Source organism: Rhinolophus hipposideros (assembly GCF_964194185.1).
Source record: "Rhinolophus hipposideros genome assembly, chromosome: 9".
NCBI lineage: Eukaryota > Metazoa > Chordata > Mammalia > Chiroptera > Rhinolophidae > Rhinolophus > Rhinolophus hipposideros.
In genome coordinates, this window is record NC_138055.1 from 67,546,092 (window position 1) to 67,572,177 (window position 26,086).

At 38.7% G+C, this 26,086-nt stretch overlaps 1 protein-coding gene across 1 annotated transcript in view; it reads left to right on the forward strand.

Moving 5' to 3' along the window:
• Positions 1–25,211, forward strand: part of LGR5 (leucine rich repeat containing G protein-coupled receptor 5) — a 114,915-nt gene extending 89,704 nt beyond the window's left edge. The window contains exons 6-18 of the mRNA XM_081060244.1: positions 561–632; positions 3,430–3,498; positions 4,872–4,943; positions 8,183–8,254; positions 8,409–8,477; positions 8,619–8,690; positions 12,360–12,425; positions 13,403–13,474; positions 17,445–17,516; positions 18,328–18,453; positions 19,464–19,609; positions 21,273–21,356; positions 22,399–25,211. Of these exons, the coding sequence (XP_080916370.1) occupies positions 561–632; positions 3,430–3,498; positions 4,872–4,943; positions 8,183–8,254; positions 8,409–8,477; positions 8,619–8,690; positions 12,360–12,425; positions 13,403–13,474; positions 17,445–17,516; positions 18,328–18,453; positions 19,464–19,609; positions 21,273–21,356; positions 22,399–23,486 (2,080 nt within the window). The 3' untranslated portion in view covers positions 23,487–25,211. The remainder of the gene's footprint in view (positions 1–560; positions 633–3,429; positions 3,499–4,871; positions 4,944–8,182; positions 8,255–8,408; positions 8,478–8,618; positions 8,691–12,359; positions 12,426–13,402; positions 13,475–17,444; positions 17,517–18,327; positions 18,454–19,463; positions 19,610–21,272; positions 21,357–22,398) is intronic.
• Positions 25,212–26,086: the final 875 nt, after the last annotated feature.

Sequence of the window (26,086 nt, forward strand, 5' to 3'; positions counted from 1 at the left end):
ACAAACAAAAGAAAAGAATAAAAACCTTAGTCTGAAAGAATAAGGCATTTTTGGTGATATTAGCAAATTTCTACCCTGCATTTCACACACAAAGATGATGTCAGAGAGCCACCAAAAGCTGGGTAGGTGATTTAATTTTTCCTCCACTAGAGGGAATGGATTTACAGAAATCCAGCTATTCTTTCTAACTCTATCTTCCTTAAGCCCTACATCCGAAAGCCATGCTGAAAAAACCCATGCTGGAAAATAGACTGAAAAACCACACTGGACAACCTGAGTTTGCTTTTATCAATCACATTGCTCATATTATGATACATTCCATGATAGCTTAAACCCAAAAGGTAAAAACTTGACTTTTAAATTCTATGGTATAGAATCACCTGTGGTAAAAGTGAATGGGGCATATAACCTTTTGTTTTTAAAAATTGTTAAAGAAAGTATCCCTTATATAGCATGAGTGCATTCTTTAGTATAGGTTTCTTTGGATTTAAGCAATCAAAATATTGTGCCTAAGTTTCTCTGTGCAGCCTTCCTGACTACGCTGTGACGTTCTCCTGCAGGCATCTCCATAACAATAGAATCCACTCCCTGGGAAAGAAATGCTTTGATGGGCTCCACAGCCTAGAGACTTTGTGAGTTGACCTTTTATTTGTTTCCCTTTTTTCAGTGTTTTCATGAGTATTCTGAAGGAATCAAAATAGCCTGAAAGTCAAACTTGCTGTTTGGTTCAGTTAGTTGCTTAGCTTTCAACAAATATTTACAGTGGTTTTATCTTACACACAAGCACACACCTCACAAAGCTAAACAATAAAATTGAGATTTTTATTCTAATTTAACAAGAGTGATAAATTAGTTAGAGTCATTATAAGCAAAATGAGATGCTTTCCACTGAGCAGTGACTGCTTAGGAATGTGTATTCTCTGACAAGGATCAATTCTATATTGTCAGTCAGGCTCACCACTCCTGAGTCTAGTCCTCCCCACTGAAGGAGAGGACGCAAACTGGGCAAATGCCTGAGGCTCTGATCTGAGAAGAACAGGCATCTCCTTAGGAAACAGAAAGGGTTCGTGCTAAAAGCAATTCTGAAGACTAAAAAGTAATGGTGGCTACCATGTACTAGGTATATCTATAGTCAAATATCACGCTGAATATTTAGTGTACTTTGTTTTCATTAATCCTGCAAACATCCTATGAGAGCAGCCATTACGGCCCACCTTAGGCTCTAGTGGAGTTAAGATATTTTACATTACCTAGCTAGTCAATAGCATAACTGGGTTTTGCTTCCATCTCTCTTTTGACTATGAAATCTATGTTTACTGCTATATTCTACTTCCAAGAAATAGGTCAAAAGTTCCATTCTGAGTTTTTACCTGTAATAAAAATAGAGCCCAGCCAGCTGAATGTAACCTAGAGTGTCTCCCAGAGCCACCGCGAGAAGGGATCTTTATGGGCCACACCTGGGCTGAGCTTTCTCCCAGGTGAGGTGCTGCTGCTCTTCCCATTGAGTGGGAGAGAGAGAATGAGGGCGGGGTCACAGGCAGTGAGGGTTCCCAGCGTGCTGTGAGAAAAAGGTGGTTCCAGCTGTGCCCACAACCCAAAGCCCCATGTTTTTATATTCATACAAGGCCACTGAATCTACAATGCTGGCTCTGACCAGGACTGCAGAACAAGATGACCAAAGATCACTTGTCCTGTGGCCCGGGAGCCCATTATTCATTTGCATACTGAGCTTAGCCATTTGTACATGGTCAGTTCAGCTTCCAACCAGGTCTAGGTCCACTCGTTTCCTGCAGGACCATCTATTATTGGTGATCTTCTTGAGGTTGATCAGCACTAACAGCTCTTCCAGGGTTACTTAAGTCACTGTGTTTCATCTGAGAAGGGAGGAATCATCCTCATAAACGAGGCCAAAGATGAATTTGTCCAGGCAGGATTTTGATGCCAACTTAATGGCATAAGCAAGCAGTTCCCATCAACTGCTGGGAAAAATGAGAACTTCTCCCTTATCTACACTGAGCTGGGCTGGGGATCTCAGCAATGGAAAGCACCTTCCAGCCCTTTTCAACTCAACAGAAACAAAAAAATAAGATGGGCTTTGATGGGTATTTCCATAAATAGTTCTTCTCCCCCCCATTTCTCCCCCTTGTTTGAGGTAAGGACATAGGATTGCATATAAATACCACAGAGTAAAACATTTGAGGACAAATTCATGTGAATCTTGTTGTTCCCCCTCCCCTCATCTCGCCCAGGGCTACAGAGGATCAGTAAATTGGTTACTCCCAACCTCTTCCTTTCCTTCGCTAGAAATCCAAGTAATTTATAAGGGCCCAATCCTTGTTTAATCAAAACAGAGCATCTGGAGAGATTTACAAACAGGAAGAAAATTGATGTCCGCAAAAGACATGAGTTTCCTGCCTGCAGTATAGCTTAAGGATAGTTTGTGCCAGACAAGTAGGAATCTTGATTCATGTTTAACTCAGTCAAATTATCTCACTCTTAAAATTAAATAGCAATTCTTCTCCTCAGAGGAAGATCTAACCACATCTGATTGCCTGACCAAAAGGTTTCTCTGTGTCATCTGGGAAATCTGCCATTCCCAGAGACCAGGAGGCAATTTCCTTTTCATACGAAGATGTAGATATAAGGTGGAGTAAATCTATAAAGCTCTCGTGAATAACGGATTGAAAAGCCATTTATGTCATGACAAATAAAGAAATTACTGATTTGTAATTGTTTGGCTCTTCCATCTCTGTGCATGAAAGATTTGGGGTTTGCCTCACAGACCAAGATCAGACTTCTGATCTGAATCATTACTATTATTTGTGACCCTGAGAAAATTCTAGACCTAGTGTCCTTCCCAAGAGTACCCTGTGCCATATAAACCTCTCCGGAAGCAGGTTGTCATCCTGGAAGCCACGAGGGCTGTGAGGGATACAGGCGTGCTACAGGAGTGCTACAGGAGTGAGGGACAAAGCAGCTCTCCAAGATGTCCTCTCAGGCGAGACTCTAAAATCCAGGGGGAAAAGAGAGTAAAGGAGGGAACAAGAAAGAGCATGTGAATCAGGAACCCAGAGCAGGACGCATACATGCTGGCAGTTTAGTGAGCTAGGCTCTGGCCAACACCTGGCCAAGTCCCTCCTATTTGGACATTAATACTGCTACATGTCCCCTCCCTTTTAAAAAATGCCCCTGAGCTGTTGGGTCTTGACTCTGAAATTTGTCACGATCAGTCTAATGACCATTTTAATGCAGATACTTGTGGAATGAGGGTGGTCAGCGAACTGAGCAAATCTCTCTCCATAAAGAAAATGAATGAGAATTTTCATCAATGATCCTGGTCCATTGACATAGCATGTTAACTTTCCTTGTAAACGTAGTATATATGAATTTTTACATGAAAAACTGAAAATCCTATTTTCTTATTTTCAGAGATTTGAATTACAATAATCTTGATGAATTCCCCACTGCAATCAGGACACTCTCCAACCTTAAAGAACTGTAAGTACTTAGGAGAAATTTAATGAGAGATCTCTATTCTTTGTGGATTTATTTTAAAATATATTTGATTTTTGTACATAATGTAACTTACTAGAAAACATGTTTTAATTCATATAAATGACAGTTAAGTACACTTGAAATATATTTTAACTGATTCTATCACCAGCAAACATCAGATATCTTTTTAAAATTTATAATGGGTTTCTCTAATATATGTGTATTAGGAAAAGCATATTTCTCTAAGCCATACTCCTTTCCTAATCCATATTCCCCCAATATTTATAGACTTTATGGATTTGTAGAGAACTTCAATATTTCAATTCAATTATTAGAATTCAATTCAATTCAATTATTTGCTGACATTTCGAAAAACAAATTTTTCTAGGTTGCATAAGGCTACGCAATTTAGAATAAAATGTACGTGCCTAGTGTTATGCTATAGATGCTTTCACACTCTTTAAATGCTTCGTGAATCTTATTTAACTTTTTTAAAAACCCACAATTTTACTAAAGTAAAGCTAACTTTCAGCTATTAGGTTGCATATATTGTCTTTTATATACTGTAATTTAATTAGCTTTCCTTTTACCTAAAAATAACCTATGTAAGGAAAAAAACAAACAAAGCCTATTCTCCTGGAAGAGAGAAATAAGGCACACAGCTAAAGGAGGTAGACAGCAAGGCTTGCTTATAAGAAAAAAACCTTTAGAAGGTTCTGCCTCAGCAAAGCCCACTTGTGGCCTAACTGGGAAGCCATCATTGTCTGTGGTCAGGAAGACCAAAGAGCATCACCCATCTTATCCAGCCAGTTGCCCACATAGCACCAAAGATCTTTGCCTCTGCCCCTTTGCCATTCAGACATTAGCATCGACAGATGAGAATCAATTTGTTATTACAGACTCCCTGACCACCTTCTTTCAGCTTAGAAAATGTCCTCATAAGGCGATTACTTCAATCTGAACTTCACTGCAGCTTAAGTCAACCTTCTCTTCTAGCTTCAAATGGGGTCAGGAAGAGTGATCATAATCCTCTCTCCAAAGATGGTTCCATCTGTCTCAAGTTGTTATACAATGGTGCTCTATCGGGTATTAACAGATGGATTTTCTTTTTATAACATGAGATCGTAAGTTTCCATAAAGCACAATTATTACTTTCAGATTCTTTATTCCTCTTTCAAGATGATAGCTTTTGATTTCTTTTTCTCCTAGAGAGTACGTGAGGGCACATAAGTTTCAAAATGCAATTGAGGAATTTAACTTTTTCCTACAGTTACTAAATGTGTTGTTTATTACCAGGGGGAGGTTGGGGGGGCCACTATTAAATAATTTCACCCCACACATTATTTTCTATAAATCATTTTATCCTCTCTTTCTAGAGGATTTCATAGCAACAACATCAAGTCAATACCTGAGAAAGCATTTGTTGGCAACCCTTCTCTTATTACAATGTAAGTGGCCATAGTTCGTTTTTATTTTTCCATGCTGAAATATAGAATGTATTGCAATTTTAAATATAATACAATGAATGCTCTACATTTGCCCAAGTTTTATCATAGTCAATTTAAGAATCTACATAGAGAAATAGAGAGAGAGATGTTCTGCCAGGTTTTAGCTGAATGCTGAAATTATATAAAAAGTTCTTTCTTCTTAGGACCTACAATATGCATCACATTATGCTTCATGTCTTCAGATGCCTTGTCTCACTTCACAATAATCTTGTGAAATGTTTTTGCTCCTCTCTGTTTTCTAAGGACTAAAACTGATTTTTAAAGCCTCAATGTCAAGTTCATCTAGTCATCAGAACTTGAATCCAAGGATACTAGAAATGTAAATTGTTATGTACAAATAGGAGTCCTTTACAGCAATAGATTCCAGCCTAAATTGGTGGAGGGGAATGTGGGGGTGGTGTACTGTTTTATGCTAAGTCTCTATATCTATTGATTGTCAAGTCCAAGCATTGAGTCACATTTATAGAATTACAAGTTGATTGTAATTCTAGAAATGTACATACATTATAGAAAGGGGGTTGTGAGGATTTATGTACCATTAAAAGCATAAAATAGGCTTACAACTACAAGGTATAATTAATTCTATGCTTCACATTTAGCACAGACATAAGATGGATCACATGTACATATACAGGAAGATGAAAATATGTGAGTATTAGGCTGGCTCTTAGTTAAAAGACACCTGGCAGATTTGAGACACAATACTGGCCAGAGGTCATGGGTGAGAAGTCTCAAATATGGAGGAGGAGAGTAAGGACAACTGTTGAACATGACTCTAAGGGCACTTCTTGGCAGGTATTTGTCCTGTGCCAACTTGATTAAGAGGCTATCTGGAACTGTGTAGCATTTGTCACAAATGAGCTGGAATCCAAATTAGCCCTGACAAGTGGGGGGAAAAATACTATTCATCGTTTCTGAAATGTTCTGACAGTATGTTGGCAAACTAAGGGTATTAAAGTTTATTGCCAATAAACATTAATCCTCATTAGAGAGTATTTACATAGTAAGAGCTTGGCAAATTGCATTGCATTTGCTTCTTTTTCCTAGCAGCCACAGGATTGTTTTGTGTGGGTTTTTTTATCACTCTTTTGATATGCTAATACCACTTGAGGGGGATTAACAGCCTCCAATATTTATTAGCTTTTCTATCCAGTATTTGATGTTGACTATTTTCTCCCTGAAACTCTCCTCTCCTTGCTGCTGCCTCTGTTTCTATGTCTTGTCACTGCCACCCTAATCCATGCTCACCCTGATTTCCACATTCTGGGAATGCTTCCTGTGTCGCACTGGCTACCCAGGCCTCATTTCTGCGTTCAAAGTCCTCGTCCTATACAGGACTTCTCATCCCCTGCAACACCAGCCTCTCTGCAAGCCCTTACCTCTAGACTGTTATCACTCTAAGGCTCAACTCCCTGCCTCCACCACTGGCAGGGTCGGGTCATCTGGCTCCAGGCACAGATCCGTGTTATCACTCTCTTGCTGTGAAACATACAGAGACTCAGGATTGTCTATTTCCATTAAACACAAGCTCCTTACCCTGACATTCACATTCTTCCATGTGGCCCAAGCCAGTTCCCCAAAGCTCTCCTCAATTACCCTATGCCATAACCCAGACCGACTAAGCTAAATTCCTAGAACAAAGCTCTTTGCTCATTTCCTTCGCTCCTATGATTCCATTCCCTCCCGATGCTTGTTGAAATTGTGTGTCCCGGGGTCTCTTTTCAATGACAGTGCCATGAAGTTCTTCTTGACCTCATGAGAGAACTCCCTTCTGAGAACCCTATAGCTCTTTATTTGTATTTGTGATACTTCTACCTTATTTATACAAGCATGTGGATCATATCTGTCCAGTGTACATATGTACGAATATATAAGCACATAGTGCTGATAAGGGATAATGTAATATTATAAGGAAAACTCCATTTTTAATCTGTTGACCTATATTCCTATATTTCTCTTACCAATTGTTCAATCCAAGAGAAAAGAAGAGGTCAGAGAGTCTGCAGAAGAAGACTTAGGTTCGTTGGGTGACAAGTATGTCCTAGGCACTATGCCAGGTATTACACAATGCATTAGCTCTTTCAATGCGTACACAAACCCTACAAATAAGTATTATTATCTCAATTTAATAAATTAGAATATTGAACCACTGGGAGGTAATGAACTTGCCAGAGTATCTGAGCCTCAGTTTCTTCCTCCAAAAATAACAAAAATAGAATCTAAGTGTCTACGCTATGGATCTTACTAAGTTGTTGGGTGGATCAGTTGAGCTATAGACATGAAAATGCTTTGTCAACTAGAAAATTATATCATCTTATGTATTTATTTTATCCCAACTGATTCCAAGCTTCTTTATGGCAGCGACATCTTATCATTCTTCTTCAAACGCCCAGCATCTAGGATAATGCCGGGCACATGGTAGTGAGCCAACAACAGCTGCCTTCATGGATCAGTCTCTCAGTCCTTGCAGTACTACCCTCAGACTTTGAGCATAGTAGACACCAATGAATATTTGTTGAATTTTATTGAACTGGAAGGATATCATAGCTCAGATGTGGGGCCCCACCTACCAGGCAGTGCAAACAGAAAACATCTGTAAAACAAAGTTTTTTCCAGCATTAATAATGTCTCACCTTTTCAAGCAATAACAAATTTAAAAAAAAAAAATCTAACATTACAAAAAAACCCAGGATAATTCATTTCTTCTCAGATAATTTGAGGAATCCCTTGTGTGTGTTATGGTAAGATTTGACCAGAGGATATAATCTTCATGTAGATATGAATTCATCATCCTTTAATTAATGATACATGTGCTAGCACCTTGAATTACCTTTTTGCCACTCAATGGATGGCCCACAGATGTTGGAGGCAAAGGAAGACTTTTAAGTAATAACTACAGTTAGTTCACCTGCTTTTTTCCTTAGTAACTATCATTCATATCTGCCTTGTTGCTTTCGGAAATTTTCAATTTTATGTACTGTGTATTTCTTACCAAAAGCCTCTTAAGGTGAGTTAAAACCCTTCTGGGGTTTTCCTGAAACCAAGTAATCAAGAAAGTTATGTAATACAGTATAATCAAAATTACATAAATGCGTTTAATGTACTTGTTGAAATTTTGAGCAGGCATTCATTTGCCCTTCAAGTTTTACACTAAGATATTGGTGTTTGGATTTTTTCAGACATTTCTATGACAACCCCATCCAGCTTGTTGGACGATCCGCTTTTCAACATTTACCTGAACTAAGAACACTGTAAGTTTTATCTAACAGACAAATCACTTTCTCCTCGTAGAGTTGCTGTAAAAACCAAATGAATATTATAAGTTGAAGTGCTTTGAAAATGGCAATAAAGATTACTGCTTTCTAGAATCTTCTCCCAATAATACTCATGTACCCTTCCTTCTAGGACTTTGAACGGTGCCTCACAAATAACTGAATTTCCTGATTTAACTGGAACTGCGAGCCTGGAGAGTCTGTAAGTACCTGAGTGGGCTCTTGACTTTGCCCAGAATGGACACTGCCCTGAAAGCCTGACCAGTCTTAATGTTAGTGAATCAAAATATGTCACTGTGCGATGCTTGAATAAAAGACACGTGTCTGGTTTGTGTTTCAACAGGACTTTAACTGGAGCACAGATCTCATCTCTTCCTCAAATCGTGTGTGATCAGTTACCTAATCTCCAAGTGCTGTGCGTATCAGTAAGGCAATAACGTTGTGTAAACAGGCAGCTTCCATTTAGGGGTGAAGTGGCAGACATTATTTCAATAATCCTTCAAAAGAGAAGAAAGTGCTTTCCTTGCAGGTCTCCAGGTCAGGCCTCCTCTGCGCCCTTTGGGCCAGGGAAATGGTTCTCTGCTCTGACCCTCGTAAGGATGGCAGTGCACCCTTTGTTTCCAAATCCCAAACAGTCTCCCATTAGAGTTTCAACTGGCACAGGTTTCCTTTCAGAAAATGGATATGAACAAGCCAAAATAACTTCACTTCCCCTTCTAAAGGCTTTGTGGAGCAGAAAAAAAAAAATAACATAAGAGATTAAAAGCCTAGCATGGATGCCAAAATAAAAAAATTAAGTTATCAGATCCACACAAACCTTGATAAAGGAGACCACACATTCTTCCGGTATAGTTGTGGGTGCCATGTTCTAATGTTTCAACTAATGGTTAAACAGTTTGCATATGTTATTTCTGTTGACTTGGAGCTTTTTTCTCTGCCTTTCCTACGTTGTACAAAAAAAGTAGTTCATAGGAATTTGAAGAGCCTTGTTTTGGCCTTCCATTTTCAGTCCTCTCCCTCAACTGCCACTCAACCCTATTATCGTCCTCTCAAGCATTGTTGGGACTTAATGAAAGGACCCTTCATCTCTTGCCATGGCTCTGTTTTCACATCTGTGGCAGTTGAATGCCTGTAATTCCACAATAGGCTTCCCCTAGTAGCAGAACTGCAAGCAGCACTATAAATGTTAAGTGGAAGAACAGAAATGTTTGCCGGGGTGGTTCTGCCTTCTCTTATCCCCAGCTTGCTACATCACTCAGACCTCAGTTGCTCAGTGATAGGAAATCGCAATAACACCACATAATAGCCTTGAAGTCAGGCATTCATGTCTGAAGGAAGGGAATGCAAAGCAAGTCTCCTCTTCTTCACCCCCACATCACCCCTACAAGGGGTAGATACAGATGAGAAAACTGAGAATTAGAGAAGTGAAGCACTTTCCTCAAGTTATTCTCTGTCAAGGTCGCACTGCAAGAAAGTAGCAGAGTCCAAATTTAAATAGAGGTAGTTTGATAGGATAACTGAGAGAAAGTACATGTGTACCAGTTAGTGGAAATCTAGGGGCCATCTCAGAATTCTGCCGCCCGCACCCAGAATAGGCATAATTATCTTCATTTTTGGCTCAGTAACATGACTAGGATTTTACATACTGTAACTAATAAGTAGGGAGCCAGTATTTAAATCACGTCTATCTCCATTATGTCATGCAGTGAATGGTAAACCACCCAGGTCTAGAACTGTAAAATGGGAGGCTGACTAGCAACTTGGTTACGAGCTAGGGCTCTGGGGTCTATTTTTCTGGTTCAAGTCCAGTATTCCTATATGTCAGCACAGTATCTTGAGCAAGTTCTTTAGCCTTTCTTGGGTTCTCTTTCCCAATCTATAAAATGGAGATGTAGCCACTTCCATCAGAGTATCATCATGAAGATTAAGTGAGTTATCACATGCCAAACACTTACACTGGCACTTGGAACATGGCCAGCTCTCAGGCAGTGTTAGCTCTTCATCATATTATTAGGTTGGTACAAAAGTAACTGCTGTTTAAAAGGTTAAAAATAATTGCAAAAATCACAATTACTTTTGCACCAACCTAATATTTCTCACTTCCTTTACAACATTATTCTTTCCTCAAGTTATTCTTTTCTTAAGTTGACACTTTCCTGTCTAGGCCTAAAAAAACACAAAGACATTCATGGCAGTATCTTGCCATTTTCAAAGCACTTCAGCCTAGAATATTGATTTGTTCTTCACAACAACCCTGCAAGATCAGCAAAGCAGATGTCTTTTCATTTAAGAGAGAACTGAGAAAGACATCAGTGCTTCGGCCTGTGTGTCAACCAAGTAGAATTAGTGAAAGTTGATAGTAGAACTCGGGGTTCTGACCTCTACTACTATCTACTTTATATTCTAGAAGTATAGGTCTGAGAGCACCCCTCTGAGGCTGAATCATCCAGTGGGTACTTGTTACTTGAGGAAATTTCACTGCACATGAGGGGTTTTGCCCCAAGTTGCTTCACCTACATGGGAATTACTTGGCAGTGTGTGGCTTACCCCAGTTCCTAGCTGGTGATATTAGTTAGGCAAGTCATTTCCCATTGTGTGATAATCATAGGTGTCTCCCTCACAAGGCGACCACAAGGATTAAATGAAATAGTTCAGATAAAGCTGTAAACATGGCATCTATGTATAAGAAGTGCTTTGTCAATGTGAACCATGAAAGTCATTAGGTAGAAGGTGGGTAGGAGGTGATACTGTGTCTTTATGTAGAAGAAGAGTATAAGTATCCTCCTCAAAGAGGTACACTGGAAGGATTTGCCCCCTTGAAGCCTGTGGAATTGAGTGAAGCAAGTTATCAGCTTTGATAATACATGTCCATTTTATTTCATTCACTACTTTTCAGAAATATTTACTGTATTGTTTATCAGGTGTGTTTGTGTATAGATGTGAGGTGTGGTTTGGGGGGGTGTTTTGTTTTATTTTTTGGTTTTGGTTTGGTCTGGTCTTTCAACGTTCTAATATAAACCGCAAATTTGTGTTTGCAAACAGCTTCATCTGAACTATTTATGTGTAATAAATGAATTGTATTTCTATACCAATTCCATCTATTCAATACATGTAGGATAAAGTGATCAACTACAAGAATAAAATAATTAAAAAGCCTCTTAGAAAACAGTATTGATTTTTCAGTTGCATAGTGGTGATCTGGTTCTAAGAATTAGAATCAGGCATGAAAATGTGTTAACTGATTAGCTGATAACTTCTAAAACATGAGACAAGATTATATATACACATATATGTGTGTATATGTATGTATACGTGTGCGTGTACATGTGTATATGTATATGTACATTACTTTATCTTCCCGCTTTCTTTTTTTTTAAGCTTTCTGCAAATTACCATGACTTGTTTTAGATTAGTTATATTATACTCTAAATATATCCAGATGTTTTTGTTATTCTGTAATTTGTTGAGTTTTGGCTGAAGACTTTCTTAGATATTTTCCTCCCTCATAGTGATTGATTTCAAAGTTAGTGCTATGTTTGGAATTGTGGTTGGAGTTTTATTTTAGTTGATTAGAAGAGAACCAACAATGATTCTTTTAGCTGTAGAGATATAGCAGCTCTTAGAAACAGAGGAACAATTATTTAATTTGATTTGTACTCATTTCAGTAAGATAATAGCTAGAACATTGTAGATGATCACTAACAAAATATAAATAAATTCATTAAGTAAATTATTTAAATCAATTAAAGACGTATAACAGTTACATTTCAGTAAACATGTGAATCTACTGTTTCATCCAATAATGCCAGTGACTACCTGCTCCATGGCAGGGCTGGGGAAATGTTCAGAGTCTGCCTTTGGGAGATACCGTGTATCCCTGAAAATAAGACCAGGTCTTATATTAATTTTTCCTTCAAAAGATGCATTAGGGCTTATGTTCAGGGGATGTCTTCCTGAAAAATCATGCTAGGTCTTATTCTCCGGGAAACACGGCATATCATCTTGGAGGGGAAAAGAGAGCAAAGCATGTTTCCTTATGATTAATATGTAACAGATTTTCCCTTTTGCATCTTCTGCTTTTCAGAGATCTGTCTTACAACCTGCTAGAAGATTTACCCAGTTTTTCAGTCTGCCAAAAGCTTCAGAAAATGTACGTCTATAAGAGTCTCTAAGTCACCTAGCGAAAAACAAGCCCGAAATCACATTTCCAAGGGTCACTGGTTTGCTTACCATATGGTTCACTGGGGAGACATTTGATGGATGTGTTCCCTTTGTACACACACAAGATGTGACTGTACAAGATGGCTATACAGTTGGGAAATACAAACTTCCCAAAAGAGTACAAATACATTATATTGTTTTACTATGCATTGTACTATAAGTAAAGGCTTTATTATGTATTTGCTTTTTATCCCCCTGAACTGGTGCAATAATAAAGTAGGTTTGTTTGAGCTTTGGAATTTTTCTAAACTTACATATCCAATGAATGGTGTTATTTTTTAATATGGGGGACTTGAGTTTGTTGGCATGTTCATTTCACAATAGTCATCTTTAGAGGAGGTGCTATATTTGTCATATTTGAGGTGCTATTGATGCTACTCACACATGAAACTTTTTCGATTCCTCTCTTAAATTGCCTTCTCCATAAAACATCAGCCTCCGTTGTTTTCATAGTCATACTTTGGTCTTGATCAAAACAATATTAAACATCTATCCTTTCCCAAACTTAATTTTTCTCTGAATGACTGGATGATTAAGAGAAGGGAAAAATCCATCTTGGAAAGGTAAAGATTTGAAACTCCTGCCGACCCTCAAAGAATACAAGAAAGGCTCAAAAGGCAGAGTCAGAAGAGACATCCTCAAAGTGTTTGAGTGATGATGGCATCTGGACTATAGTTTTATATTCACCCAAAGGAACTAATTGCTCTGAAAGAGAGATGATACTTAAGTGTGTAAATACTTATGTTCTTTTTTAAACAACATAAACATTTTTAAGCAGTCACTTGATAGTCATACTTCATGTGTTCCTTTGATTGAGGGCAGGTAATTCCTCTGTAAAAGTTCTCTTAGGATGAATCTTTAAAACCAGTCACTTTGAAATCAATCTTTGGAACTCTGTCATTTCAGAGACCTGCGACATAATGAAATCTATGAAATTAAAGTGGACACTTTCCAGCAGTTGCTGAGCCTCCGATCTCTGTGAGTACTGCCTCCCAGCACCTGCCCCATCCCAGAGCACTTTCTTTCTCTTTGGGGCCTTCCCCTCATATTTTCTTTTCACTGTATATGTGTATTGTTGGGCCTTTGTGAATATATTTGCTATGAAAAGGCAAATATTTATCTCAGGATCATTTCCAGAAATAAATTCAATAGTGGTAAGTTTGCAATCAGCAGCCATGAAACTTCGATAAAGAGGAAGGAAGCCATGCTGTAAGTGACAAAATGTGTTTCTTAGTAGCCTGGAATTGTCAGGGATCATTTTGCATACAAAGATAAGATGACCACACAATTCTTCCTGTCCATTTGTCCATTTATTTCCTAGTTAAACAGTTACTCAAAGTGTGATTTAAGAATTATGAGGGGAGATGGGCAGGGGAATGTAAAAACGCGGATTCCAGGTCCACACCTGCCTCATGAGTTTGAATCTCTGGAGTGGGGCCTGAGAGTTGACATTTTAACAAGTACACTAAGGTTTGAGCACACCTATCTTCAAAAATGCTTCCATTGCTCAGACAACTAAGACATGTGGATATTTAATTCCATTTTATAATTGAAAACTCCATATATTAACCATAAATTTAAAAAGAACTGGGTAACAGATTTTTGGGGGTGATAGTTAAAACATCCTGAAACTAGATTTCAATATAATTTTGATGAATGATGACAATATGTAATATTTAAATTATGGTATATTGTTTAAAATCTTTTCTTTCCTAAAGTTGTCATTAATACTTAAGAGACTATACTCTGGTAAAATAATACCATTCCTCAAAACATTTTAAATCCAACTTTAAGAATCACAAGTTCTCCCAAAACTTTACTTTGAAAACCATCTTATTCTGAATTGAATTGTGTGGCCCTTTCCTTACTTTGGGGCTACCCCTAGCTTCTGAAGTTCTTTTACTTTTTAAAATAAATATAAAACAAAAATACATTACCTACTTTTATTACCTACCTTACTTCCCAGGTTTGAGTTCTGGCAGTTTTCAAAAGTCAGTTTTTCTTTAAAATGCTGATATATTTGGTAATACTGTATTATATTATTGAAGTTTGCTAAAAGAGTAGAACTCAATTGTTCTCACCAAATATATATATATATATATATATATATATATATATATATATATACACATATAATAGATTTATAATATAGATTTATATACATATATATAAAAGAAATAAAAGGCTGACCTCGAAAGATACCCAAAGAAGGTAACACAGATTCTGAAACCTACATGTGTGAGTCCCCCAAATACCTCCTGCCCCTTAGACTTCACATCCAGTGACTTATCAAACTCTGCCTTCTCCATTTCATTCACTCTTCTACCTCAGGCCCACGGAATCACTCACTTGAATTACCATCTCATCCTTCTCACCAGTCTTTCCACTATCAGTCTCCACCCATTCATCTCATTCTCATTTTTTCTTGAGTAGAAATCAAGTCATGTTACATTTCTGCTTCAAAAAACCTCATTTTTCTCCTATTGTCTTCAAGATCAAGACCAACCAAGCTTCCCAGGACTGCCTTTTAAAATCTCATGCCAACCTCCTGGAACACCTTCAGCTCTCACCGCACATTTCCAGTCTCTGGACACTCGGATGCTGTTTTTCCTGGTCTTGTGGCCCAGTGGATTCCTCCCCACTCTTAACTCACCCCTGTCCATCCCATGAGAACATGACCTCCTGCCTTTGAGCCCGCTCCACTCTGATGTGCTCTGCACATTCCCTACTGCAGGTCTCAGCACTCAGCACTGCCGTCAGGTCGCCATGCTGTACCTGAAAACAACAAAAACTTGGTCATCTTCTTATCCCCATGGTCTAGTGCAGTGGTTCTCTCATTATTTACTTAAGAATTCCAAACACGTTCTGAGCAAAAGATGGGGACTCTGAAGTCAGTCTGCATGAGTAATCCTCCTAAGGTGATTCTTAAACAATTTGAGACACAGTTTGGAAACGATTGAACCATGAAAGAAACGGGCAGGAAGAATGTGTGGTCATCTCTTCTTTGTACCTAAAATGATTGCAGCTTCTGAGCTCACTCTGTGACTTGAAGCAAGTCACTTATGCTCTGTGCTTCATTACTCACCAGAAAAATGTGGCTAATGATAATACTTACCTCTTAGGGATATATTGAGGGTTATGAGAGAATACATATATATGGGGGGGAAACCCTCATAACCGTATCTGGCACATAGTAAATATGCAACAGGTTTATCATTATTATTGTTACTATTGTTGTTGTTATTGTTAGAACAACTAAATATCCTTTTAGGGTATATCAGTGAGGTCTTGGCAGGAAACAGAATTCACCTCAGATGGTTCAAATGAAAGGCTACTTACACAGATGTTGGCAGGGAGCAAGCAAGGGATGGGTGTGCCGAACCCAGCAGCATGACCAAGACTGGGGCTGCAGAGACACAAGGAGGAAATGTTTCCAAAACCCAGAAAGAGCTGAGGCACAGAGAGGGAACACCGTGGTTCCCTCGAGAGAAAGTGTGCAGCTGCTGCCAGAGACAAGATTGCAAAACAGAGAAGGAGCAGATCACAAGCGCCACACACTCCCTTCTCCAGGGGCTTCCCCTGCGACTCCCTCAGGAAATAGCAGGGCACCGTGGGGATGTGGCCTACAAGGCCAGCCCCAGGCACAGAGCAGGACCAAAGAGTGGAAAAGGCTCCTGCTTGGATGTGGAGAGGACCCAGCACGCAGGCTCACTGATTGGAATGGAATTACAGTCCTTTGAACGTACATATTCTCCCACGTTTACTTAAAACCTAGTCATATCTCTTGAAGGCCCTGTGGCAAAACTTGGCCTACATTCCTGATATACTATTCTGTGAAGCTCGCCAGGGCCCCGATGTTCAACTTGAAGCCACCAAAGAGGCTTTGACAGATGGTATGACTTGGCATTGCTCACAGAACACATATGGTGTGAGCAGCTCAGAAGAAGACAGTCTCCTCACCTCACTGCAGCTGCCACCTGCAGGTTTCCCACTCCTTTCATACCATTTCTTCTCCGTGGTAGCTGGAATTTTCTCCTGGTCTGGGATCAATGAAAGGGGCAAAATTAAAAGACTTTCTGTTTTCCCCAATTTAAGGTAGCTTCTCATATAATAAATATTATGTGAATACCATTTATTCAAGGTAACTCAGGGGGCCTAATATCATAAATAAATCACCTATCTGAACTAGAGAAAAGTAGGCTGTGATCATTTTCAATTAACTCAAATGTCTATACTTTAGTTACCTTTATTAGCTTGGCATTTTAAAAATACCAATTTTAAGTTCACTGCTTTTTTTTTTTTCTTTAACGTGGAAGTTCTTATTCCTGTGAAATTATCTACATTTATGTGTATATGAAGGAAAGGGTGATGGAATTTTATTTCTCTATAAATTGTAGATTTTCTTTGTTATCAAAGGATCTTATTTCCGACGTATGCTAGCCCCTGTTTTATTCATTTCCCAGTTAAGAATTTAAATGTCTGTCTCCTTTACTGGGAATTTTTTTTTGAAAGCATCTCTGTTTCTGTTAAGGCCTGTCATACATGACCAATGCAGACAAATTCGTATTGTTTCATTACATATCCAGGGACTTGCTTGTCAGAATAAGAGCCTCAGAAGTTCTCACTCCCCTACCTCCACTCCACACATTTTAGAAATGTCCTAATAAAATTTTACAGCCGTGTTAAAGTTATCTTTTTAGCAAGAAGAGAGTAAGAACTAAGATATCCACCTGAATGATTTTTCTTGATTTAAACAAGGTTGCTTTAAAGTTCTCTCTTTAATCATTTTATACTGTTAATATCTTTATCTGAAGGATAATTTGGTAAGTTAATTGTTCCCATCCTGAATGGAAATTAAATTTTGTTAAAATGAATATATATGGTAAAACTTCACACGGTATTCTTTTATTATATAATCCTCTGACTTGCCTTTTTTTAAAAAAAATAGGAATTTAGCTTGGAACAAAATTGCCGTTATTCACCCCAATGCATTTTCTACTTTGCCATCTCTAAGAAAGCTGTGAGTATTTTATTATTTGTTTATGGCATGTCATTTAATAATTAGGGACCATCTAAGTAATCAAAAATGTTGGTTTTGCTGAAGAAGTCCACAGCTCACTGATTGCCCAGCCCTCAGTACTCTCCACATTAGAGCTGTATCAGACCAAAGAGGAACCGAGTGTCCCTCCAAGGTCATGTGGGCCCTTATGTGAATAATTGAGGATCTGGGTGACAGCTGGTTCTGGTTACTGAGGTGAAATTTTCCATTTTTTACTGAGCAATCAGGTGGAATGGAATAAGATGTCAATTCTCTTCTAAAGGGCTTTAATTTTATAGTTGCCCATCTTGACTAATAGAAAACTTTCTGTCTCTTTTTCCTTCCTTCCTTTTCACCTCTTGCTCCTTCCTCTCCCCATCTCCCTGGTCTAATAGAGAAAAAAAGGAATTGGTAGACAGAAATTAAGGGAAGAAAGAAGGGAATAACCCCTGAATGTTTTCCCTCGCACCCCTAACTTAATCCAATCAGCATTACTTTTCAAACTAGATGTAGCACCTGGCCCTTGATTTAAGATGTTGCCACCTGGCAAAATTAAACTGAATACAGAAAATATAATTTGGATGCAAATAAAGCAGTTTTACCTCTGCAATCCTGATTATAAATAGAGAAGGTATCAGGAGCTGAAACCAAAATAATTACTTTTACCATTAAAAGTGAGGACCTTGCTTAGAAGTCTTTATGGAACTGTTTAATAATCTTTAGGTTGTTTTTTTTATGTAAACATTTTATGCTAACACAGACTAAAAGCCAATTGTTGTTTGATGTTTTGCAGGGACCTGTCGTCCAACCGCCTGTCATCTTTTCCTGTAACTGGGTTACATGGTTTAACTCACTTAAAATTAACAGGAAATCATGCCTTACAGAGCTTGATATCATCTGAAAACTTTCCAGAACTCAAGTGAGTTTGTCATTAAAACTAATAAGATACATTTGTGGTCATGTGAAATAATAGACGTGTTATAGTTGTTTGCAAAATTTATGAGGTCATGGGACTCTTTTGAATTTCATTGCATGCCCTCAAGTCTCCCACCCCTGCGGCATTGTTAGGACGAGGCCCCAAGTGGAAGAATGGGTCTTCCTGACCACATTTCCTTTCTTTCTCAAAGATGCCTCCCGGAATTATTGAGTTCATGGAAAGAGTTTGAAAACCATTGATCCATGGGAACTAAACTAGGACATGTAATTAAATAACATGATAACATTATTGTAGTCCTGTTTACATTTTAAAATTCATCTAGCTGGTGTATATGTTCTAATAAAATGTACTAAATTAATATTTGAGGAAGTAACGCTCTTTAAGACCTGTTATGCTTAGTTTCCATAAAGAAGTCCCTTGAAAGACTATATATACATATGTATATTTTTTAATCAAAGTACTTTTTACATACTTATAAAATCATAACCCCAAAAGAGAGTTTGGAAAGTAGAAGAGAGAAAAAAAATCTAAAATTACCCCCTAGACAACTTTTTATGTTATTTCCTTCCAGACTTTGTTTCCAATGTATTTTTAATTGTTAGACTCACAGTATGTAGACAAAGTTTTATCATGTTTTCGTCACTTAACATTATGTCATACCATAAGCACTTTTTAATGGTGCTACAATTTTCTCAGCAGTCATTTTTTTAAACTTTTTATTATGGAAATTTTCAAACACTAAAGTAGAGAAAATAATATACCCATCACTCAACCTTAGCAATTATCAACATTTCATAGCAATAACTTTTAATAATTCCATTGTTATTGTTAATAGCACAGTAATAAACATCTTTATGCACATAGTTAATATTTTAGATTATTTATTAAGGCTAAACTACTAAGGCAGAATTATTAAGTGAAAGAAGATGAACACGATATTTAACAACCGACTTCTTTAAGTGTGTTTTTTCTTTGGTTTTGTTCATTTAAAGGATTATAGAAATGCCTTATGCTTACCAATGCTGTGCATTTGGAGTGTGTGAGAATGTGTATAAAATTTCTAATCAGTGGAATAAAGGTGACAACAGCACTACTGATGACCTTCATAAGAAAGATGCTGGAATGTTTCAAGTTCAAGGTAAGACCAGCTATGTCACAGTGATGAAACTGTGGCTGGAAGGGTCTTGAAAAGTCATCAGATTATCTGAACTCCAGACAAGTCCCTATGTAACCACTCTAGCAAGCTGGGAATCCATCCCACTTTTTAAAGATTCCCGGCGAAAGAGAAAGTTCCTTTGGGATTCATTCTAAAATTTCATCTTTTCTGTGAGTGAATTTTTAATATTTATGTTTATAGTTACATCCCCCTTAGTATATATTGTCTTCAGGGATAGTTAGTAATATTGATATCAATAAGCCCAAAAAAGGGCCCCATCTCTGTGGATACCTTTTTCAAACATGTTTCTGAGATCTTTTCTCCAGAAGATAAAGTCCATTTTTATTCTTATCTTGTTTTCTCCAGAAGATAAAATCCGTTTTTATTCTTATGTGGAGGATATAGATGGATCCATATTTCAGCAGAAGGGCTTAAGAATCTAACCTCTTATCCAACAAATTTCAAAACATTCTCCCTTCTACCCCCCACAGAGTTATCTGTCAGGAAAGTGAAATGAGATAATGTCTGCAAAGCACTTGGCTTTCCTTGGAGTAAGACCTTACTTAAATAGACAGCAATGCATCTCAAACCACACCTGTGGTAATGAGGAGGATCTCTGGGCAGCCCCCGTTTTCCTTTCCCTGCCAACCTTGCATGTTTGCACAGAGTCTAAACAGACTGGCTTGTTTTCCTTTGGGCCTTAATGATTTGTTGACTCCCAAGCAAGTAGGATTCAGCCAATCATCACATTACCTTAACATTTCTTCCTGTACACTCATCAGTTTAAGGAGCTCATATTTTGGCCCTTAGCTTTTTTGTTTTAGGCCACAGCATGTGTCTTGCTCATTATTACTTTAGTTTTACTCTAAAACAACAATTAGTGTGCCTATTACGTATGTACCAGGTACCGTTCTAGGCCCTAGAGGTACAAAATGAATAAGAGAGACAAGGTTCTGCATGGAGTTTATTTTCAAGGACAGTGATTCTCAACCCTGGGCCCTCATATTGGAATCACACGTAAGCATTTAAAAAATACTGATGCCCATGCCCCTTTACCAGACCAACTAAATCAGCATCTTTGGGAAAGTGTATTAGATCACAAAACTCCTAGTCCACGAATAGCTAAACCAAGCACCAAGCGGTTACTTGATTTGTCCTCTGTTAAGCAGAAGTCCCCAGAAAACACTGAGACTTAGTATACCTGATTCTCCTTCTTCTGCTCAGAGAACACAGCCCAGGACATTTGCACTATAGCTATCTCATTGTCAGGAAACTGGATAAAGTGGTTCTTCCACTGAACAGAGGCCCACAGCCTCTCTTTATTTGCAGTCAGTGCAATGTGGGGCCACCAACAAGAACAGAACGACAGAGCTTAGATGTTAGAACAAGGAGTACGGGGTTCCTCTCCTTTACCCCCAGTTCTGCTGGAATACCATGTCATGCAGGAGCTTGAGCAGAACATCCAAAGGCAACTTTAGAGCAGACTTGCAAGCAAGCCAGAGCCCATGGAAGAGCAGGGTGTCTGACCTTTGGTTCCCTTTGTGACACTTTATGTCTCGAGGGCAATCCAGGACCCTCCTCCCTGGGATTGGTCCCCCAAAAAGAGAGATGGAATTAACCATTCCAGGACTTCTCACGCCTGCAGATGACCGTGATCTTGAAGACTTCCTGCTTGACTTTGAGGAAGACCTGAAAGCCCTTCATTCGGTGCAGTGCTCACCTTCCCCAGGTGAGAAAGGAGGCAGCCGCCTCAGCAGCAGTTGCCACCCCTGACTCTGAGGCCATCAGGGGCAGTTGGCTACACTTCAAAGCAAAATCTATGCCACCTTTGTGGTCCATCTAATCCCTCCCCATAGGGACCTTTAAAATACAAATGTCCGTTCCCTGGAGTTAGTCTGCATTCATCAAGAGGATTTTTGCAGGAGACTTTTGGTTCTAATTAATGGAAACTGAAAAATCAGCCATGTAGTTAGAAGCATATGTAATTTTAAAAATTATATTATTAGCAATGTAGCCTGAACTAGCATGCAACAGTCTTGCATAATCACTGATTTTTTAAAAAGTGATTTCTATGAAGTCTTCCCTCAATGGCTATTTGGTTAAAACAAATAATAATTTATACAGATAACTCAAAAAAAAAAATCTATGTATGTCGACTTCATAAATTGTCCCATTCCCAGGAACAGGATGGGCCAGTTGAAAAAAAGACAGCTGGGAAGGGTTGATATTTTATTTTCAACAAGTAGATCATCCCTGGCTCCCAAACATCTAATGTCAATTTAACCTAAGATGAGATTTTCATGAAATGCACCTGCATATTACCCATACTTCCTCTTCTAATATTATGGAATATTTCCTAGGATTCTCCTCTGCTTGCAGAACTTTTTTGAGGCATTCTGGGAGAAAACAAAAAACAAACAAAAAAACAAAGTGTAATGAAAAGCTCAGGAGATCTGGCTTTTTACCTGACCCCAATACTGCTGTATTGGGGGATCTGAATCAAGTGATTTCAATTCCCCATCTCCATATCTCTGTGTAGAGCTCTAAGCACCTGGTGTGTTCACCGCACCACCAGTGCTGCAGAAAATCTGAGGTAGTAAATGACAGTGGTTTAAGAAGTGAAGTGTGCCACAAGGGAACTGTGTATATTTCTGTGGCTATTCTTGGCCTCCATCTCGTGGCGTCCTTAGAAGAGAAACAAAAAGGTAATTTGGCAAAAAGTTGTAAACCCTAATCTGATACCCAGGTTTTTTTCTTCCTTGGACTTCTAGGCCCCTTCAAACTCTGCGAATACCTGTTTGGTAGCTGGCTGATCAGAATTGGGGTGTGGACCATCGCCGTTTTGGCCCTTACTTGTAATGCCTTGGTGACTTCGACAGTGTTCCGAGCCCCTCTGTACATTTCCTCCATAAAACTGCTCATTGGGTTAATAGCAGCGGTGAACATGCTCATGGGAGTCTCCAGTGCGGCGCTGGCTGGCGTGGACGCATTCACTTTTGGCAGCTTTGCACAGCATGGTGCGTGGTGGGAGCAGGGGGTCGGTTGCCAAGTCGTCGGGTTTTTGTCCATTTTTGCATCAGAATCATCTGTTTTCCTGCTGACACTGGCAGCCCTGGAGCGTGGGTTCTCGGTGAAATGCTCTGCAAAATTTGAAACGAAGACTCCTTTTTCCAGTCTGAGAGCAATCATCTTGCTCTGCGCAGCGCTGGCCCTGACCATCGCCACCGTGCCCCTGCTTGGTGGCAGCGGGTACAGCGCCTCCCCCCTCTGCCTGCCACTGCCCTTTGGCGAGCCCAGCACCACAGGCTACATGGTGGCCCTCGTCCTGCTCAACTCCCTTTGCTTCCTCGTGATGACCATCGCGTACACCAAGCTCTACTGCAATCTGGAAAAGGGAGAGCTGGAGAATGTTTGGGACTGTTCCATGGTGAAGCACATTGCTCTCCTGCTCTTCACCAACTGTATTCTGTACTGCCCAGTGGCTTTCTTGTCCTTCTCCTCTTTACTGAACCTCACATTCATCAGTCCTGAAGTCATTAAGTTTATCCTTCTGGTGATTGTCCCACTCCCTGCATGTCTCAATCCCCTTCTCTACATCCTCTTCAATCCCCATTTTAAGGAGGATCTGGGGAGCCTGGGAAAGCAAGCCCACCTTTGGACGAGATCAAAACACCCAAGCCTGATGTCTATTAACTCAGATGACATCGAGAAACAGTCCTGTGACTCAACCCAAGCCTTGGTGACATTCACCAGTGCCAGTATAGCCTATGACTTGCCTTCCAATTCCGGGTCACCACCAGCTTATCCAATGACCGAAAGCTGTCATCTTTCATCTGTGGCATTTGTCCCATGTCTCTAATTAATATGTGAGAGAGAAAGTTTTCAAAAGTTGAAAACCTGAAAATGTGAGATTGAATACACCAGAGCAGTAACTAAAATAGCTGAGTCGAAACGTGATTTTTTTTTTTTTTAATCTCTCAGAGTGAAAAAACTGACAACCTATTGATACTGGAGAGTGAATGCTGCCTGTGTAATTCATTCAGCTAAGAGATAGATTAGCCACACTATTTAGGTAAGCCCAGGTTTCTTTTAAAAATCAAATTGAAATGTTCAAAAAAGAGTCTCCATGACTTCAATTGAATTCTTTTTAAACTCACCAATCTAATGATTTGGGGGAAGGGGGGAACCAATTGCTCACAAAAGGGGTTCTAAACCCAAAATTCCTTAAAAAATGGTTGGAGGTATTAGGAAAATAAGGGTTTTAAATGGCCTACAGGACTAAGTAAAGGTTGTCACCAATAGGATTTCATTTTAACGACTATGTGGAGATGTTTTAGTCCTCCTTTGCCTCTCCTCAGGAAGGATCCTTCCAAGTCACCAACCCCCCACCATGAGTGGATAATATAAGGCATTATTAATTTAGTCAGAGTCACATCATTTTTAAAGATGCCAGATTTTATGTATCAGCACTAGACGGTTCCATCCCAAATGGAATAAAAATGCTTACAAATATTTTGAAAGGAAAATGAACTTAAATTCTTAAATTGCCATGAAGGCAATCCTGTACAGGTAGGTTTGCCTTGTCTAATTTGTTTGTAACTCCTTGGTGCCCAGAATTCAGAAGAAAAGTCCATGTCGGCAATGGACATACCTAGTAAAGATGGTAAGCAACCTGGGATTTCTTTTTTTCTTCCTGGGTGAGTGCACATTTTTCACAGGAGGTTTTATCTGTTGATTCAAATTGATGTGCATCTTAAGGTAATGGTCAAATGCAGACATGACATAAATCCACTGACAACTTCTCACACGGAACTTTAGCAGCAATATCTGAAATCACTTTGGATTCAACAGAGACTTGGTAACACGTTATCCTGTTTATTTAGCTGGGTTTTAGCTGTGTTGTCTTTGGATCAACCCACTTGATGTCAGGAACAAGACTTCTCTGCTTATTCTATATTTAATACATGTGTTAGGTATTTTAAGAGGCAAAACTATACTAAAGGTCAAAGGATTAATTCATAACTTGATTATACTACATTAGCTTCAATGCATCCAAACCAAAAGATTGTTAGGTAGATTTATTTTTATATAAGCATGTTTATTTTGATCAGATGTTTTAACTTGGAATTGAAAAAAATACATTTATGAGATGTTTTATAAGATGTGTAAATATAGAACTGTATTTATTACCACAGTAAGATTCAGTAACACAAAGGACCACGATAATAAACATGTACAGTGGTATAGTCTTCCATATATATTGTGTTTCTCTGCTCATTTTCTTTAAATTCATTAACTGTATATAGTATATGTAAATGTATAGTACTTGTAAATAGATTCCAGACTCGCTTTTCTATTGGATACAAAATAAAGAAATTTGTAATAAAATGTGTGACTATAAAACAAAATATTTTCAAGTCTTTTATTGAGCCGATAGACAAATATATGGTCTCCTAAAGGTTTTTGATTTTTGATATGTAAGTACCTTTGTTATCCAAGTATTTACACTTCAATATGTTAGGCATTTTGGACTTACCTTAAGAAGTAAATCTTTAATAAGAACAAAATAAAAGATCTTTATCAAATCCTGGATTGTTTCAACTCTGATTGATAAGCCATTTTGTCATGACAGATGACTTGGTGAAGTTTATTGTCCCCACTGATAGTTTGGATTTCATAGCCAGAACCAATTTCTTGTGCAATGTAAAAACAAAACAAAAATTAGAAAAAAATATAAATAACAATCTTAAAATTATTCAACACGAAAATAACTTTTCTGTAAATTTTTCCTATAAAGAAAACAGATTTCATGACTATGTCAAGGCCAAAACTTAAAGACATGTGATTCCTAGGGTACAAAGAAATACACTGTTGTCCTTCAGTTTCTATCTCCCAAAATATAAGAAAGGAAATTTTTCTAAATTTCTTGGGCCAGATCCTCCTGGCTTCAGCAGTGATTCCTGATCTCCCCATACAGGTTATAAAATGAAACCATCATGGCTAAGATCAACCCGTATTTCCTAAGCACCCCCAGCATCCTAGCACTGAGTTTCCCACCCATCCATCAGATAGAACTATATGCTTCAATCGAACCTAGTTAACAGGCTTCCAATGGCATCCTACTGTCCAGTCCACACTTGGGTTTGTCTTCAGCTGAAACAAGGACTATAACACACCGTCACTCCTCTCTCACTCTTCCTAGCCCAGGCAGCAGATACAAAAGTTGCCTCCACAGCAAAGGATCTCAGTTTTTCTTCTCAACATATTTGCCTTTGGGTGCTTAAAGTTAGGAACAAATCCTGGAACCCCATCCCTTTCTCTCCCACTCAAGAAAACACAAGTCAGGGGCAGCCGGATGGCTCAGTTGGTTAGAGCGCGAGACCTTAACAACAAGATTGCTGGTTCAATTCCCACATGGGATGATGGGCTGCGCCCCCTGCAACTAAAGATTGAAAATGG